Here is a 20,852-nt window from a genome sequence, read left to right as displayed (position 1 = left end):
AACAAAATGGCAATTATAGACTTTCATGTAGTAATAATCTTAATAAGGCCTCCCTGGTGACTCAGCAGGTTGAACACAGTGCTGTGAAGCTGTCTGCAGCCTCCACAGCACCAGTTCGATTCCCAGCCAGCCAGGGAGATACCCACATGGTGCGGCAGACCTCTCCTGTCTCACCCACTGCTCCTCTCAGCAGGGTATTTCAGTCAGTCTACCTGTTCTGTTCCCTGCTCTGTCTCTGGTAAATCCTCTCACCCTCCTGCGCTTCTGGCCTATACAGTTCTTGTATAAAATAAATAAAAACTTTAAAAAAAAATCTTAATAGACAAAGCTTACCAATAAAAAGAAGAGTAGCATGTGAGATTGCAAAACAGAATCCATCCTCTGTTGCCTCCAGGAAACAAACCTACACTCTACAGATAACCATAGATTGGAAGTAAAGAGTTGGAAAACAATCCTATAAGCAAGTGACACCCAAAAGAAGAAAGGAAAAGCCATATTTACATCAGGTAAAATCAGCTTCCACCTAAAAATAGGTAACAAGAGACATGGATGGACACTACGAAATGATCAAGGGAAAACTACACCAAGAAGTCATAACATTCATCAATATATACTCACCAAAATAGGGATCACCAAAATACACTAGACAATTACTATCATCTGTGAAAACAGACGCTGGAGAAAATATGTGGCAGAAGATTTCAACATCCCACATTCACCAATGGACAGATCAATCAGACAAAATAAACAGCACAATAGCCCCCAAAAAAGATCTAGACCACATAGGCCTAACAGACATCTATAGGCCACTGCACTCCCAAAGAAACAAATACACATTTTCTCACATGCACACAGATCGTTATCCAGGATTTACCAAATACAAAGTCACAAGACAAACAACAAAAAGTACATGAAGATTGTAATCATGCCAAATATCTTCTATGACCACAAATGTATCAAACTACAAATCAACTATGAAAAGAAAGAAAGGAGATCACCTGTTACACTGAAACTGAACAAGATGCTACTGAAAGACCACTGGGTACCGAGGAAATCAAAGAAGAAATTAAAAATATTTTGAGACAAATGATAAAGAGGACACAACCTTCCCAAAACATATGGGACACAGCAAAAGTAGTATTAAGAGGAAAATACATAGCCACACAGGCCACATCTAGAAGCAAGAAAGAGCCCAAAGAAACATCCTATCTCCCTTCTCAAGGAAATAGAAACATAAGAATAAGAACAAACAAAAAAGCCAGTCAAGGAAAGGAAATAATAAAAATTCAATCAGAAATAAATTAAGTGGAAATGAAAAAGACAATCCAAAAGATTAATAATCCAAAAGCTGCTTCTTTGAAAAATGAAACAGACTGTAGCTAGGCTCACAAAGAAAAAGAGGGAGAAAGCTCAAATAAATAGGATCATAAATGAATGAGGAGAAATTACAACACAGCAGAAATCCAGAGCATAATTAGAGATTACTATGAACACTTACATGCAAGCAAGTTCAACAATCTAGATAATATGGACAAATATTTGGAATTATACAATCACTCAAAGCTGAATAAAGAAGAAATAGAAACCCTGAACAAACCCAATATATCCCATTGAATTCACTCCGAAACAATGTACAGGACTCTTAGCATGTCTTTTTTCACTGTTAACTTGTTACTAAGCTTTGCTAGTAAGAGGTGCTAAAGGGGCATTTCAGAAAGAGGATGCCCTCTTTCTGTGTAGGTACTGGACATTTCTTCCTCTTGCTTCAGAGTTAATCAGGTGTATGCATGTATGAGACCATTTGGAGGTCTATTGCTCAGGCTGCAGCAGCCCAACCAGTGTGCAGGCTCTCTTGGTACACTTTTAATGTTGGCCTAGTCTCGCTAACCTCTTTACTCCAAATGTGGACACCATGCACTGTACACCTGCACCAACCATGACCTAACCTTACACTAATGTGTTTTTCCTGGGTTTGATAAACATTGGCATGATCTATCCTGGACTTCATGTCCTGCACAACAGTCTGACACCTGCCCAAACTCTATAATAATAACTAAATATTTGGTATCAGTTCACTGTTCTGTCACATAACTTCTAAAAACCCTTGGTATTTCCGACATGCTGAGAATAAAGATGTCTTTTGTTATGGTAATGAGGTGACTTATGGAAAGCACAAGGAAGGGTAGTTGCCATTGGATACAATTCAATCTGTGATTAGGTTAGAACTTTCAGCCCTACCCTCAATCTCCTGGGAGTGGAGAAGACACTAGAGGTTAAATCAATCATCAATGAACAATGACTTAATCATATTTGCCGATGTAATGACACATTCATACAAAGCCAAAAGGACAGGGTTTGGAGAGTTTCAGATTAATGAATATATGGAGATTTGGGGTGCACAGTGTACCTGGGGGGGTATGGAATCTCTGCAAACCTTCCCACATACCTCACCCAATGTAGCTCTACTACCTAGTTATTTCTCAGTGATATCTTTTCATCGTAAACCAGTAAATTTTTTCTCTAAATTTTGTAAGCCACCTTCTCAAATTAAGAAGGAGGTTGTGGGAAGTACAGGAACAACCTGCACTTGCTATTCACTGGCTTTCTGAAGGGGTGGGAGTGGGGAAGCACTGAACCCTTGGAATCTGTGGAATTTCACACTATCTTCAGGTAAGTACTGTCAGAACTGATTTAAATTGAATGACACCCGGTCTGTATATGGAACATTGTTTGTTGGTATGGGCAAGTTCCCTTCCCACTTGAATTTGGTGGTTGGAAGAATAAAGACCCACCCATAGACAGTGGCTCACCTGTCACTCAGAATTATGTTTTCCATTGGCCCAGATACTGGGGATCAGCTGGGTCCCAGGCAAACCAGGGGACTATAGCAATACCTTCTCAGGGAGATCTGCATCCCTAGAAAGTTTATCTTTCCTTGAGTACTGCCCTTTACTCTTAGGATACCATTTAGATTTAGCTTTACATCTCTGTATTTTCTTATCATGGATAAGAATGAATGATTATTCGTTATAATAAACTTCCCATTAGTGTTACTCTGTTGTTATGGTCTGAGTAGTTTTATTTCTAACTTTAAATGATCCATTTCCTTGTTATTTGAATACGCAACACAAATTTCACTAGACAATACAAAGACAACATTTCATGGAATCCAGTTTTGAAAACAAAATAATGCGGAAAGCATGCTTATGGAAATGAATAAATTAATTTTTCAACAAAAATTGTATAATAAATATAACATATTGTATAATAAATATCAGAGAGAATACCAAACTCATTTAAATGTTATGTTCAGAAAAGAAATGATTGAGTAAATTATGAAAATAATTGAGTATAGTATGTATCCAAAATACTATATCTAGTTATCTCATATATATATATATATTCAAATATATATTTTATATATGGTCAAGAGAATGTGACCATCTCTTATTGGAAATTAAATCAATCATACACCAGCATCCTGTTGAGTCATACATTCAAAGTCTACAATATGGGTGGTTGGAATTCTAGAAGGTGAAAACAGAGAGAGCAGGGTAGAAAAGAATATTTGAAGGCTAAAGGATAGAAGGTTGAAAAAATTTCTAATGTGATAAAATATATATAGGTTCAAGAAGTTTATGAAGCTCATTCAGAGGAAATTCAAAGAAAGCAATGCATCAACCTATCAAATGGTATAAAAATGGTATACAAGAAAAAATGGAGCCAGGGAATATATTTAGTATGAAGAAAGGAAGAAATTGCCAACTGATATTTCTATATCCAATGAAAATATCATTCAGACATGAAAGTAAAACAAAGGCATTCTAAAATAATAAAATAAAATAAAGGGAAATCACTGTGAAATAGTCTGAACCCACAGAATATTAAGGATACTTCCTTAAACTGAAGGGAAACTTTACCTTTAAAGACAAAGGAAGAGAGGGTGATGTCAGCAAGATCATGATTAGGAGACTTTGAATCCTTTTTACCTCTGTGGACTCACAGATTTAATAACATAATCACCAATTCCCTTTGTGAGAAACTCAGAAATTGGATGAAGCCCCCATATTGTGGGTGAGTATGAAACACACATCAAAACTGGTAGGAAAAGGACCTCCCTGGTGGTGCAGCAGTTGAGCGCTGGGCTGCAAAGCTGCCTGCAAGCTGCCTGCAGCCTCTGCAGCACTGATTCAATCCCCGGCCACTGGTGAGGGTCCCACATGGCGCGCACACCTCTCCTGCCACGCCCGCTGCTCCCTTCAGCAGTGTACTTTGAAGGGAACAGTCTGCCTGTTCTGCTCCCTGCTCTGGCTCTGGTTAATTCTCTTCCCCCCACACACACACTTTTGACTGTACCCAGTGCTTGTATAAATAAATAAATAAATCTTTAAAAAAAAAACTGGTAGGAAAAGATGAGACACATGTTTGTCATCATCTCTACCACTGGCACATTGCCATAAAAATGGGAGGAAATCCTTTTCCTTAAGGAGTAAAGATTTCTGCCCAAATTCTACTATTTCTGGTTACCAGTCAAAGGCATGGCTTCTAATTTAACTATCTCTGAGAGGTAATGGACCCAGAGATAGTTCACTGGCCCTTTGGGACTACAGATAACAGAGCAACAGTTTTAATGAGAGTACAGGAACTTGCCACAGCTCCTTCTTCCAGTTCAAGCAGAGTGAATGGACAGAAAACTCCATACCCCATTTTTTTAGCTATTACATAAGAGGTAGGTTTTAACTTAGCTGAAAAGATAAGCATTCACTGAAGTCCTGTGGGGTACTCAAGAAACAAAAGAGCGGTTAGAACAAGTTTTCAGGTTCTTGCTACAATTACTCCTCTTCCTAGTACAGAGAAGATCAAGCAGATAATATAATTTAGTTTCCTGTTTCTCTCAGCCCAAAGGAATTGAACCACATGTCAAATATCCCAACTTTCCCAGAAGTTTCTCAAGGGATTAGCTTCCATATTATCTTCTTCAAAGGACTGCTGAGATCCAAAATACTCTAGATTCCTGGGGGTTTTACAAAGAAAGACAACAATTTGGACTAGCACAAGGGTTGGGGAAGTGCTCAGAATCTTTACTGAGGTGAATGGAGGTCTTCTATACAAGGCCAGACTGTTTTTTCTGAAGCATAAACGCCAACTCAGGGAATCTATAAAAATGAAATTTAAAAATAGGGAAATAAGTTACAAGTTAAAAAAAAAGAGATAAATCTCTAGAAAGCAAACCTAGATTTGGAGATCATGGAGATGATCATGGAAATGATTTTATGTCACTAATAACATAAGAGGATCACTGAGACCAGTAGAGTAATGCATATACAAATGAAAATTCCAATACAGAAACAAAATATTTAAAAGGAAAAAAAAGCAAATTGTGACACTGAAGCATTCAATAAATAAACTGAAAAATTCTAAAAGTGGTCAATGTGAAATTAACTCAAGCAGAAGAAAGGATCAGCAAACTCAAATACAGGTCAATGAACATCATCTAGTATGAAATGCTAAAAAAAAAGAATGAAAAAGAGAATATCATTACATTATGCATTAAAAGAATATTGAAATCTGAACTTATGAAACTCAAAGGAGTCTATACAAGTCAATACAAAAATGCTTACGCTGAGACACATTGTAATCAAAGTATGAAAAGTCAAAGACAGTATTTTGAAATCAGTGACAGAAAGGTGATTTGTCACAAACAAAGTGATCCAAGAAAACAATCAGAAGATTCTGAGCTGAGACCTTGTGTGCGAGGAAGTCAGGGAAATAAAACAATAGAGATTTTGTAAGCAACTGAAGCTAAGTTGCTATTAGCATTACATAAAATGTAATAAATGTTAAATCTCTTTTGTAACTCAATAGTAACTGTAAATAAAATGCCCACAAAAGTTACACAAAACAACAGTCTTGCTGTCCACCTGTGACAATGCAGTTGCTTCCTGTAACCCACTGTCTCCCGCCATAGGGCCGCAGCCTTCCTACCTGCCTGCCTGTACCTGTACCATGCAGGGACTTCTCTTCACTGACCTCCCTCAGTGGAGGCCGCTCTCCTCAAGGCCCGCCTGCGGCCATGCAGGCCTCTCTCAGCAAAACTGTCCCTTTTGGGGCAGCTCTTCCTGCCTGCTTGTGTCTATGCAAGGGTATTACTTTTCTGTCCCTCTCCTAATAAATCTGTTCTTTAAATATTTAAAAAAAAAAGTTACACAAAAGAAAGGAATCAATGTGTAGGAAAGGAAAAATAAGGAAAGACAAGAGATCAGAAGATAAAAGAACTACAAGACAAACACAAAATAGTTAATAAAACGGTAATGATAAATAATTCTTTTTTTTTGATAAATACTTCTTGACCTACAGTTTCCTTAAATAAAAAGTTCAGCAACCAAAATACAGTGTTTGAATAGATTTAAAAACAAGATTTAACTACATGCTATCAACAAGATTTAAGGCTATTAACATTTGTTTTATATTTCAAGATGCATGTAGGTTGAAAGTAAATGGATGGAAAAATACATGCTATGCAAATGATAACTAAAAGACAGCCAGGGAAGTTAAACTCAAATCAGACCAAAAAAAAAAAAAATGAAGTTAAAATTGCCACAAGAGACAAATAAATTCATTAAACAATGATAAAGAATACATTGGTAATATAAAATTATAAATATATATGCACCAACATCTTTTATACCCATCTGTTGTTGACAAAAAGTTAATATTGTTATTAGGAATTACTCCATTAAGAAATGAGGAAGTTGGGCTGCTCTGGTGGCACAGGGATTAAAGACAGTGCCACCAAGCAATTTCTGACCACTGCAGCAAGAGTTCCATCCCCACTAGCCAAGAGCAAACCACATGGCTCAGGAGATATCTCCTGTCTCGCCTGCTGCTCCCCTTAGCTGTGTATTTCAGTAGATCTGCCTTTTCTATTCCCCACCTCTGTCTCTGGTGAATCCTCTCACCCCCGCACCTCTGGTCTGCACCCGAGTTCTTGTATGCATTAATAAATAAATCTTAAAAAAAAGAAAGAAATATAGTTGAAACTGAAGAACAAATAATTTATTGGAGGCATCCATTGATTAAATATATAGTGGTGGTTGCCATAAAAGAGGACCAGAAGGGAGGGAAGCGCAGAACCCTGCTCCCCTCCCCCGCCCACAGAGGCGGCACTCTCCGACCGGCAGAGAGGAGTAAAACAACAAACAAAAACGACCAACAAGAAGAAACTACGCAGCAAGCGGGACTGTGAGTGGAAAGGAACTATTGCAGCCACCACACCCCGTGAACGGGAGCTGTGGAGAACCCTGCAGGATCCGCCGCGGAGGTGAGCTCCGGGCGCCATTGAAGAGAGACCCCACTCAGGAGGAGACCAGCACCAGCACACAGCCCCCAGCCGCCCGGTAAGCCTGCGCGGAAAAGGGGCGCGCTGGAAAAGCAGGCGCGGAGCGCGGTCAGGATTGCGCGGAAAAGCGGCGCGTTGGAAAACCAAGTGCGGATCAGAATCGGGATCGCGCGCGGAAAAGCAGTGCAGTTGAAAAGCAAACGCAGATCCAGATCGCAGCTGCCCAGGTCCCTGCGCCTGCGACCTAGGCTTGCGGGGAGACGCGTGGAGGCCCTCATTGAGTGAGCAGGAATCAGGCGCCCAGGCACGGGAGCGGGATTCAAAAGGCGCCATTCCCGTGCCACTGAACTGGGCTACAGCCTGAGTCCTGGAACTGAGGGCTTTGGAACTGACACCCGGGACACGAAATTAGGGGCGTGGGTTCCCCACGACGGTGGGGCACAAGGCAGACACAGCACCCCAAAGCCGTTGAGGTTTACCCTACCATTCCCGCTCTATTCCCTGTCCCACGGGGTGGAAAATCAGCTCCCCAAGGGCTCCAGGAGAGATCTCTGGCGCCACCTAGCGACTTGAAGCCAGCAGAGGCGCCTAGAGGAGCCAGTGGCCAGCTGGGGAGTTAGCCCACACCGGGCCCCTTCCGACCAGTAGTCTGAGCCCACAGGGGGAGCGAGCACCCACAGCTGGGGCAGACCAGGCGCGTAGAAGAGTGTGCCTGAGACCGGACGTGCAGGGAGTGTGTCCCACATCACCATCTTAAAACAGGGACATTCCTTCAGTAAAGACTACCTGCAGAAGGCTTCCTCAGGAGCCAGAGGTGAGCGGGGGAAGTTCGCCCACACCAGACCCCATCTGGCCTGCAGTCCAAGCCCAGAGGGGGAGCAGGAACCCACCGCTGGGGCAGACCAGGCGCATAGGGGAGTGTGTCCCCACATCGGCATTTTAGAACAGGGACCTTTCTCCAGTAAAGACTGCTTGAAACTGACAGATGACTCCTGGAGGAACCAGAGGAGAGCAGAGAAGCTCACCCAAGATGCCGACAAGTCCCAACTACACAGTGTCCCAATGCATACAGCAAATTAGAAAACAGACAGTAGGGAGGAGAAGAACCACACACAACCTAGCAACTCCCCAGGGAAAAAGCACACCACAAAAAGAAAACCAGCCCCCAGATTGCAATGACAGTAACTTGGAAGAACTTCTGAGCCTTCCAGAAAGAGAATTTAAAATTGCCGTGATTAAAAAACTGACAGAAGTCATAAAAGAAAAGAATGATAAGGGAAAAATAATCAACGATCAGAAGAATGCAATTGAGTCCCTAGAGAGGGAAAACAATGGTCAGAAGAATGAAATTGAGTCCCTAAAGAGGGAAGTAAAAGAAATGCAGGAGATCAAAGAATTAATGGAAGAACTAAAGAATTCTGGGAAAAGCAATGAAAGCAGAATAGATGAAATGGAAAATGAATAAGTAATCTTGAAGACACAGAAATAAAAAGAACCAAAACAGAAAAGGAAAGAGAAGTACGAAGGAAAAAGAACGAAGAAAGACTACGGGAACTATCTGACTCCATGAGGAAAGGAAATATAAGAGTTATAGGAATACCAGAAGGAGAGGAGAGAGATGTAGGAACAGAGAAAATATTCAAAGAGATAATTGAAGAGAACTTCCCAAATGTGAAGAAGGAGCTGAAAATTGATATACAAGAAGCAAGAAGAACACCAAACTTCCACGACGAAAGGAAAAATACAGCAAGACACATAATAGTAAAGCTCCCAAGAATCCAGGACAAGGAAAAAATAATGAAGCTGGCAAGAGGGAAGAAACAGATAACATTCAAAGGAAAGACAATCAGGCTGACATCAGACTTCTCCGAAGAAACACTACGGGCAAGGAGAGAGTGGAGGGACATAGTCAACAGACTCCAAGAAAACAGATGCCAACCAAGAATTCTCTATCCCGCAAAGCTCTCCTTCCTCTTTGAAGAAAGAATATGGACCTTCCCAGACAAACAGAAACTCCGGAATTTCATTACAACTAAACCCTCACTCCAAAAAATACTACAAGGAGTCCTAAAGTCAGAATCTCAGAGGGACGAATAACAATGAAAGAAGGCCAAAAAAAAAAAAAAAGTTTTTAAAAGAATAAATAAATAAAATCAAAGGAAAGACAAACACAATGGCAAATACAGATGCTAACATATCAATATTAACTCTAAATGTAAATGGACTAAACTCTTCAATAAAAAGACACAGAGTTGCAGCCTGGATTAAGAAACAAAACCCAACCTTTTGCTGTCTCCAGGAAACACATTTAGCTACAAAAGATAAAAATAGGCTCAAAGTTAAAGGATGGAAAACAATCCTACAAGCAAATGGACCAAAAAAGAAAGCATGAACAGCTATACTTATATCAGATAAAACAGATTTCAAACTCAAAAAGATAAAAAGAGACCCCAATGGTCACTACATTATGATCAAGGGGACAATACTTCAAGAAGAAATAAAACTCATTAACATATACTCACCAAACGAAGGAGCACCAAAATATATCAGACAACTATTGTCCTCTCTGAAAACAGACATCAGAGAAAACACATACGTAGTGGGAGACTTCAATACACCACTATCAACAATGGATAGATCAACAAGACAAAAAATAAGTAAAGAAACCAAAGCTCTAAATAAGGACCTAGAGCAATTGTGCTTAACAGACATCTATAGAACACTAAACCCCAAAAAAACGGAGTACACATTTTTCTCAAGCGCACACGGATCATTCTCCAGGATCGATCACATACTGGGCACAAGACAAACATCAACAGATACACCAAGATTGAAATCATATCAGCCATCTTTTCTGACCATGAAGGCATCAAACTAGAAATAAACCATAAAAAGATGGCAAGGAACTTTCCTACCTCATGGAGATTAAAAACCACACTACTGGAAGACCATTGGACTAATGAGGAGATCAAAGAAGAAATTAAAAAATTCTTTGAATTGAACGACAAGGAGGACACCAATATCCTAAATGTATGGGATGCAGCAAAAACAGTAATAAGAGGAAAATACATAGCAATAGAAGCTCACATCAAGAAACAAGAAAGAACTCAAAGAAACAACCTAATCTCAAAGCTCAAAGATCTAGAAAAAGAACAACAAAAAAACCCCAAAACCAGTAGAAGAAAAGAAATAATAAAAACAAAAGCAGAAATAAATGAAATTGAAACTAAAAAAACAATCCAAAAGATCAATGAAACCAAGAGCTGGTTCTTTGAAAAAATCAATAAAATAGACAAACCCCTAGCCAGGCTCACAAAGGAAAAAAGGGAGAAAGCACAAATAAACAGGATCATCAATGAAAGAGGAGAAATCACAACGGACACAGCAGAAATCAAAAGAATAATCAGTAACTACTATGAACAGTTATATGGAAACAAGTTTAACAATCTAGAGGAGATGGACAAATTCCTATAACTCTACAATCACCCAAAGCTAGATAAAGAAGAAATAGAACACCTAAACAGACCAATTACAATCAGCGAAATTGAAATGGTAATCAAAAACCTCCCCAAAAACAAAAGCCCAGGACCTGATGGATTTACAAATGAATTCTACCAAACATTCAGAGACGAATTAGTGCCTATCCTTCACAAACTCTTCCCAAAAAATTGAGAAGGAAGGGACAATACCAAACACGTTCTATGAAGCCAACATTACACTAATACCAAAACCGAACAAGGACAACACAAAAAAGGAAAACTACAGGCCAATCTCCCTAATGAACACTGATGCAAAAATCCTCAATAAAATTTTAGCTATCAGAATCCAACAATGTATCCAAAAGATAATTCACCACGACCAAGTAGGATTCATTCCAGGGACACAAGGATGGTTTAACATCCGAAAATCAATCAACGTTATCCAACACATCAACAAAAAGAAATATAAAAACCATATGATAATATCAATAGATGCTGAGAAAGCCTTTGACAAAGTGCAACACCCATTCATGATAAAAGCCCTTGAAATTCTTGGGATACAAGGAACATACCTCAACATCATAAAGGCCATCTATGACAAGCCAACAGCCAGTATCATTCTCAATGGTGAAAAGCTGAAAGCAATTCCATTAAGATCTGGAACAAGACAAGGATGTCCACTCTCACTACTGCTTTTCAATATAATACTGGAAGTCCTAGCCAGAGCAATAAGACAAGAGAAAGATATCCAAGGAATCCAAATAGGAAAATAAGAAGTCAAACTATCACTATTTGCAGATGATATGATAATATACATAGAGAACCCGAAAAAGTCCACAGAAAAACTAATTCAACTCATCAATCAGTTCAGTAAAGTGGCAGGATACAAAATCAACACGCAAAAGTCAGTAGCCTTCCTATACACATACAATAAATCTGAAGAAGAAGAAATCAAAAAAACCATCCCTTTTTTTATTGAAACAAAAAAAAATCAAATATTTGGGAATAAATCTAACAAAAAAGTAAAGGACCTATACAAAGAAAACTATAAAATACTGTTAAAAGAAATAGAAGAAGACACAAAGAAATGGAAAGACATCCCCTGCTCATGGATTGGAAGAATAAACATTATTAAAATGGCCATCCTCCCAAAAGCAATATACAGATTCAATGCTATTCCAATCAAAATTTCAATGTCATTCTTCAAAGAAATAGAACAATTATTGATGAAATTCATATGGAATCACAAAAAACCCCGAATAGCCAAAGCTCTCCTGAAAAAAAAAGAAGGGAATGGAGGCATCACACTCCCAGACTTCAAACTCTACTACAAAGCCATAATCATCAAAACTGCATGGTATTGGAACAAGAACAGACATACAGACCAATGGAATCGAATAGAAAATCCAGAAATAAACCCACAGATTTACCGTCAACTAAACTAATCTTTGACAAAGGAGCAAAGAATATGCAATGGAGCAAAGAAAGTTTGTTCAATAAATGGTGCTGGGAAAACTGGGTTGCTACATGCAAAAGAATGAAGCTTGACCACTACCTCACACCATACACAAAAATCAACTCAAAATGGATTAAAGAACTAGACATAAGACCTGAAACCATAAAATATATAGAAGGAAATATAGGCAAAACACTACGTGATTTGCACCTCAAAGACATCTTTACAGACACATCACCCAAAGCAGTGATAGTGAAGGCAAAGATAAACAGCTGGGACTACATCAAATTAAAAGCTTCTGCACAGCAAAAGAGACAATAACAAAAACAAAGAGAAACCCCACCAACTGGGAGAACATTTTTGTACCCAACACTAATGATAAAGGACTGATCACAAAAATCTGCAAAGAGCTGATGAGACTCAACAACAACAAAGAAAATAATCCAGTCAAAAAATGGGCAGAAGAGCTAAAAAGAAACTTCTCTGAAGAGGAAATGCAAATGGCCAACAGGCATATGAAAAAATGTTCAACATCACTTGTAATCAGGGAAATGCAAATCAAAACTACCATGAGATACCATCTTACACCAGTGAGAATGGCACATATTAAAAAAACTACCAACAACAAATGTTGGCGAGGGTGTGGAGAAAAAGGAACTCTTCTGCACTGTTGGTGGGAGTGCAAACTGGTCCAACCACTGTGGAGAGCTGTGTGGAGATTTCTGGACCTACTAAACATAGAGCTTCCATATGATCCAGCAATTCCACTCCTAGGTATTTACCCAAAGGACACAGAAACATGAATTCCAAAGAACACCTGCACCCCTATGTTTATAGCAGCACTGTTTACAATAGCTAAGCTTTGGAAACAACCCAAATGCCCAAAAATAGATGACTGGATCAAGAAGATGTGGTACATATATACCATGGAATATTACTCAGCATTCAAAAAAGATAAACACATGCAATTTGCAGCAACATGGATGGCACTGGAAGGGATCATGCTCAGCGAAATAAGCCAAAAAGAAAAAGAAAAATACTGGATGGTCTCACTCATAGCAGGAATCTAGAAAACTTAAATATGGGACCAGGAAAACGAATAACTATAAGAAAGTGAAAATCAAAATCAACAAAAAACTACGAACCAGAGACACTTTTAAGGGGGCGGGAGCGGGAGTGGAGGGATTGGGGTCAGAATGGGGGGGCTGCAATTGTATGGGGAATATAAAAATAAAATTTATTATTAAAATAAAAAAAAATAAAACAAACCTTAGAACTAAAAATAAATAAATAAATAAATATATAGTGGTGGCTAATTTACAATAAGTTATAGAAACAAATTATATGTCTAACAACAGCGGGTTATGACAATGAATATCAATATATAAATAATGGAATGCTGCTCAGATATTAAAAAAATCATGAAATCTTATGATTTGTAACAATATGGATGAAACTACAGGCAATTATGCGATGTGAAATATAATAAATCAGAAGGAAAAGGACAAATACTGCATGATTTCTCTCATATGTGGAACATAAAGGAATAAAGAAAAGGAACAGATAAAACCAAGCTAAACCTCTTGGAATCTGACTATAAAACTGAGTCTACCAGGGTGGGTTGGGTGCAAGAAAAGTGTGGAGGTGAACCAATGGACTCTGTGGAGGATGACTGTTGCTTTGGTAGTAGGTGTATCGTGGTAACATACATCTGAAGAAATGTGAACCTACACCCCAAATCATACTCAGATTGTAAACCAACATAGTTAACCCCAATTAAAATTAAATTAAATTTAAAAAATGAATTGTGGTGCTGGGGCCTAATGAAGTTCTTCTGTTTTTTACTATGTCCTTTTCCATCACAATGTGCTGTCTCAGTTCTTCATGCAGGATTCTTCAGTTATCCCCTTGAGTCAGGAAATTCTAAGCTTAAGAGCACAATCTTCATAGGAGGTGACCAAGTATCAACTCCAGCTACAACTGTGAGAACCTCTCTGTGTCTCAATTTCCTCTTTCCAAAGAGGGGTTATAACAGCACTTCTTTTTTTAAAAAAAGATTTATTTATTTATGCATACAAGAACTGGAGTACAGGCCAGAAGTGCAGAGGTAAGAGGATTCACCAGAGACAGAACTAGGAACAAAACAGGCAGACTGAAATACACTGCTAAGGGGAGCAGAAGGTGAGACAGGAGCGGTCTCCTGCATCATGTGGGTAGCTCCCTGGCTGGCTGGGGGATTGAACTCATGTTGCAGAGCCTGCAGATTGCTTCATAATGCTGTGCTTAACCCCTTGTGCCACCAGGGAGGCCCCTATAACAGTACTTCTTTCTCGTAAGTCATAGGTAAGGCACTTAGAAGATTAAATAAATACATACATTGAAGCACTGAAACAGTACTTAATATACATTAAATCACTATTATTTCTAAAAATTCACAATAATCATAAGTCTTTTAGAAACATAAACAACTGGAAAATCTGATTTGAACAAATGTATTTTTCACAGCTAGACAACATGTATTTCAATGCTCTCTTAATTTAGGGGGAGTTCCTTGCATTGTTAGAGGTGTAGTCATTAACTAACTTGGGAAGCCAGTTAGTTTTACTGTTGGATACTATTCAAGAAATTACAGAATTTCTCTCAGCACATATCCCAGGAAGATTGTACTTTCTTGTAGGCAAATAGGCCCCCAGTAGTCTGTCCTTCATGATCCAAAATTGTTAAGATATACAAACATAAACATTCATTTTACCCCTTTAAAAGCTTCAACCAATATGTTTATCATCACTTTTTATCTATAGCAGGTTATAGTAAAAGATGATTAGACTACCATACCCACTGGAAAGAACCACTAATTTTTATTCACTTGAAATTTTCTTACGTTATTATGAAGCACAGATAATCAATAGATTGTATTCACAATGGGTATCAATTAGTTTGTAAAGGAAACATTCACTAAATATTTCCTGTGTGTCTAATATCTACTTCCAGATGTTCAGAATATTGTCATGAATAAATCAAATATTTCTGCATTATTTGGAGTTAAATTTTAATGGATTACTAGGTACCACTCTACTCTTAAAGAAAATATTTTGTGCAGTGCACCATTACAAATATTTTCTCTTAGAAAAATTTCAATTTCACTGAGAAGACCACATATCCATATGCTTATGCTCAGTGAAATAAGTCAGAAGGAAAAAGAAAAATATCAGATGGTTTCACTTATAGGGGAACCAAATAAGGGATCAAGGAAAAAATAATAACAATAAAAATAACACAACAAAACAAAAATAAACAGACAACTATAAATCAGAGACATTCTGTGGGGGAGGTGGAGAAAGAGGGATCAAAATGAGAGTGGGAAGAGCACAAGGGACTAGGGTGATGGTGCCTGGTCAGGGAAGAGAGTCTGTATCTTGTATATCAACTACAGCCAAAAATTCTTTGACTCTAGACAGTGAAGATAAGGACCAATAAAGGTCATATATCAAAGAGCATAGAGGCTTAAATACCAGGCAGCTTATAGGTAAGAACAGAAACAAAATTAAATAGGACCCAAAAATATTAGAGATAAAATAGGGCCACACTGAGATTATATGATTATATCCCTACATATAATCAAAGGTCCTGAAAAGAGAATCACTGTCTTACCATGGAATCAATGGTGTATACTGACATGTCCCAGTTAAAAAAAATTCACATTCCACTGCACATATCATACATCCCAAGACTGCATCACACTACGGAACATTCTCTGATACCTTTCTCTTTTATCCTGCCAAAGTGTTAAGAAAAAAATACTACTATAAGAAACCCTGACTATCTAGCAACTTAGTGAAGAAAATTATGAAAGTTTAGAAAAGTGGAGCCAGAATAATTAAATCCCATCTAAATCCCATAAATACCACCACAGGAGCTATATATGTTGAGCAAGTGTTGTAACCTCTTCATGCCTAAGTTTCCTCATGTGTAAAATGAGAATAACAGTACCTTCCTGTATTTTTCATGTGAGTATTAAATGAGTGAGTGCATGCCCAGCTCAAATTAACCTCCACATAATTACTATTATTGATATTTCAAAAGAGGAAATGTGAAGGATCTCACATGTACATGTTTTGGATCATGATCTGTAAAATATTTGCCCAATAAATTTCTAGAAAGTATTATAACAAACCTATACTTAAGTAAATTCTGTGCACCAGGGTCAAATTTCCTCACAGGACCATAAAACAATGGGTCTAGATATGTACATTGACAATTATTTTATCCACACACAAAAAATTCTTTCTATTACTCACATTTTCATAGAGAGCTTGTAGGGTCTCCAGGTCAACCACAGAATTGTCCAAGTTCACAACAGCTGTGTAAAAACAACAGAAGAAAAAATATAAACTGCAGTAAAACCAATTGTGAAAATATTTCACCAATTCAAACACTGACCATCTTGAGGCTAGTATTGATGTTCCTGGTAGTCAGAGTGTATAGAAGGGCTCTAGCCTCAATGTATCTACTTGCCCCCAAGAGACCATACCTTAAGAATTTCAGTGGGGGAGGTGTCAACCTTTTGCTTCCATTACAAATACAAAATTTCATAAATATGACCCAGTTAAAGGGCAAAGAAAAACTTAGTTTGTCTTTCACAACCCAACTGAAAAAGTTTGAAAAGTCAGCTTAAACACAGAAAAACAGGCATGTTTTTGCCACATCCTACTTTTACATTGATAACGCTCATATCTACCTATTTATACAGACATTTGATAGCAGTTAAATCTTACTACTAACCTAATGGGCTTAAAATAGAAATGATATTCATTTCCTCTTCTTATTCTTTAAAAGGACAATTATTTAATTATGATATTTAGATTAACAGAGATGATTCTTAAAAATCCAATCTGAATCATTTTTGACTTTGAAGTGCATTAAATTTTGGAGTCAAGGTGTTAATATAGGCATAGATTAATCAAAAGCAGATGTACTACCCACTTATATATTAGCTAGAAATAAGATTAATTTGCTCTGATCATATCTGTGACTAATAAACACTAAAGCTCTTGTGGGATTCAAGATTTCTGGGAGAAAACTCAAAAAGTGAATAATCACAAATTGGTCAGATTTACTTTGAAAACTTACTTTATCAATAAAGTGTGTAAAACATTTTCTAGTTGACTTTAGCAAAATCTCAAGAAAAAAATCAGAAATGCAAGTGGGGAATTAAAGGAAAGGATGAATGAGAAATCTAACTAAAATAATTTAGCATTTCTATATGGGGTTGGGAGTACAATTCAGATTCACAAATAAATATCACACCAAGTAGAAAAGCCAACCCTAATAACATTCCATTATATCAATTTCCTAAAACACTAAGTATTAAGTTTAAACCTAAGAATTTGGTTACAATTTGTCAGGAAAAACCATTTCACTCTTTAAACCATATAAGACAGATATATCACTAATTGCTTAACGTTTCATAGTAAAAACATAGCCAATTAACATTTACCAGATTTAAAAAAAAATAGTTAAAATAGTTTAACAAGTGACTTTCACTGGGGTAACATGCCTATAAATAATGTAACAAAATACATAAAACTCAAATAAGTATAAAATATTCATGCATGGCAGTTTTGCACAGAGAATAATAGCCTTTAAAGAAAATCTTAAGGTAAAACCAAAGGTCTCTCACTTTGGAAGTTATTAGCTAATGATTGGCATCTCCACATTTCTTTGATGATATATTATAGCAAGAAATTGATGGGACAACTCTGAGGAATATTTAGTTTAGTGTAAGATTTCATTCTCAAAACAAGGAAAAGAACAATAAAACTATTCACACAAGTAAAACCTTGCAAAAAAAAATACAATTATACTCTGACTTTATTCATCACTTTGAAGTATAATTATTATTCCTATACATTTTCCCCACATAAATCTTATGAGCATACTTCAGAGTCTCATCTTTGTGTCTCATGCAGTGTCATGAACCAACGAGTATCTTATTGTCATAGTGGAATACAGAGGTTTGTATTACTTTCTCTCCTAAATACACTATAAAAAAAAATACTCAAAGGAAGATTTGGAGCTTCCCCAACAGAAACCCAGAACTAACCCCAGGGAGAATTTACACTAAGGTTGGTGGCTGGATGCAGGGAAGTAAAGCGAGAAAGCTAAGGGGAGCGAGGTCATGAAAATAGATAACCCAGCTCCTCTCAGAACAGGTGGGAAGACAATCATCTATAGCCCTATGGTGTATGGTGAATTTCAACTGATGGACGTTTTGGAAAAAAGAGTGCAGGCACTAGCAGGCGTGAGACTGACCTAGCTCAGTGGGAATTCAGCAAGCAAGAAAAGTTCCCTCAGCTTTCCTTCCAATGGGAAAGGAACAAAGGAAATTCAGGTTGAGTTGTGAGGGGACTCAGTCATGGGCTCAAAAGCAGCAGGAAAAACAGGTGGGTGGAAGATCTTGCTACTCCCCTGGAAGGAGTCAGGTGTTCAGGCTAAGGTGCTTACAGCTCAGACCCCTCATGCACTAAGGGGTGCAGTGGTGGGTGTGGCAGTGGCCACTGCCATGAGACATGGGATACACAACCCCCATCAGGTGCCCACTGCTGTCACATTATCATCTGGCAAAGATCATGAAAAGGCAGTGGGAGACAGTGGGCTGTGAAGTCAAACTGGCTCCTCTGTTTTTGTTTTTGTTTTTTTTTTCCTAAAGATCCATCCATCCATGCATACAAGAGCTGGGATGCTGGCCAGAGATCTAGGAGTGAGAGGATTCACCAGAGACAGAGCGGGGAGCAGAACAGGTAGATCAACTGAAATACACTGCTGAGGGGAGCAGCAGGCGAGCCAGGAGAGGTCTGCTGCACCATGTGGGCAGCATCCTTGCCGGGGATCGAGACAGTGCGGCAGTGGCTGCAGACAGCCCCACAGTTCAGTGTTCCAACCCCTTGCACCACCAGGGAGGTCCCTGGCTCCTCTATTTTTTATGTGTATAACCAACCTGGAGTTTCTGTTTGCTGATGTAGGGGCAGAAAGGGCACAGAGCAGGATCTCTATGATCCAAGCAGATTCTATGATACAAGCAGACAGCTGAAGAAGGAATCCTGGAGCCCTCGGTGGCTTTTTCAGGCTTTTTTTGGGATTTTACTAGGTACACAGGAGGCAGGGGTGCCGGAGGGCCAGGAGGCTGGTAGGCCACAGCCTCCTAGCCTCCAGTGAATCTTCACTCTTTCTGGGCTCCCCGGCATTCTTTGGTGGTCTCGTTCTCTGTCTTCTGCTTCTCCTTCATTCTGCTCTCTCATTTGCTCTTCTGGTAGTTCCGTTCCTCTGGCATCCCGTGACAGTGCCCTTAGGAGCCCAGTCTCTCTGCCCAGGTGTACCCACCTACACATGCCCACACCCTATTCCAGGTGCCTGCCATCAGGCATGAATTCAGGACCACAGGGATCCATCATCAACAATGATGGCTGGAAGGCAGAAAAGCCTGACAATAATTTACTCTATAGCTGGGAATCTGCAAATAGACCTAATAAGAATACCCACACTATAGGATACTTACAGGAAAATAATTTAGTCTTTATTTCTTTTCTGTCTGTCTGATCTATCTGTACATTGGTAAAAGTGAGGTGTTCAACTCCCTGGACACTGATGTTTTTCCCAATATCTGCTTTTAGATTTTATAGCAATTGTCTCATATACTTTGATGCTCCTTCATTTGGTCCATTTATATTGAAGTGTTATGCCTTCTGTATATTGGTGTAGTACTCAATACATTTTGGTGTATAGGTGATCTTTTTTTAATTTACTTATGCATATAAGAACTAGGGTGTAGGCTAGAGGTGCAGGAGGTGAGAGGATTCACAAGAGACAGAGTGGGGAGTAGAACAGGCATATCAACTGAAATACACTGCTGAGAGGAGCAGCAGATGAGACAGGAGAGGTCTGCTGCACCATGTGGGCCAGCTCCTTGGCTGGGGATTGAACTTGTGCTGTAGTGGCTGGCGATAGCTTGCTACTGCTGTCTTTAACCCCTGCACCACCGGGGGCCCTGTTCTTTGAGCTTCATGGATGACTTATTTCCTTCTCTAGATTTGAGAAGTTTTCCTCTATTATTTCTTTAAGTCCTCCATTCCTTTCTTTCTCTTTGCCTTCTTGGATACCCATTATTCTTATTTTGCATATCCTAATTAAATCAGATAGTTCCCTGAGTGTTTCTTCATTAACCTGTGGAAAAGTTGATGTGTACTTATGCTTCTGGTTTTTCTTTTTATCATCATTGATATGGTGTGAAGCAATATCTTACTGTGGTTTTGATTAGTATTTCCATGATGGAAAGTGATGATGAGCATTTTTTTTTCATGTGCCTGTTTTCGACATCTGTATTTTCTTTTGAGAAGTGTCTATTTAGATATTTTGCCCATTGTTTGATTGGTTTTTTTTGTTCTTGTTGCTGAGTTGTTGAGACTTTTGTGAATTTTCATATTAGCCCCTGGTCTGATGTATGATGTGCAAATATGTTTTCTCAATCTGTAGGGTGTCTTTTCACTCTAATGATAGTTCCTCTCACTGTGCAGAAGATTTT

The 20,852-nt window shown here is 38.5% G+C and overlaps 1 protein-coding gene across 2 annotated transcripts in view; it reads right to left on the bottom strand.

Annotated features, from left to right (window-relative positions):
- FMN2 (formin 2) overlaps positions 1 to 20,852 on the bottom strand; it is a 308,497-nt gene that overhangs the window by 112,680 nt on the left and 174,965 nt on the right. For both annotated transcript variants that reach the window (XM_037510275.2, XM_054694909.1), the window contains exon 8: positions 16,573 to 16,634. In XM_037510275.2, coding sequence (XP_037366172.1) covers positions 16,573 to 16,634 — 62 coding nt within the window. The remainder of the gene's footprint in view (positions 1 to 16,572; positions 16,635 to 20,852) is intronic.

Source organism: Talpa occidentalis, unplaced genomic scaffold, assembly GCF_014898055.3.
Source record: "Talpa occidentalis isolate TD23 unplaced genomic scaffold, MPIMG_talOcc4v2.1 talOcc4.14, whole genome shotgun sequence".
Classification (NCBI taxonomy): Eukaryota; Metazoa; Chordata; class Mammalia; order Eulipotyphla; family Talpidae; genus Talpa; species Talpa occidentalis.
The sequence above is the reverse complement of the archived record's forward strand: the minus strand, read 5'-3'. Positions and strand labels throughout refer to the sequence as shown.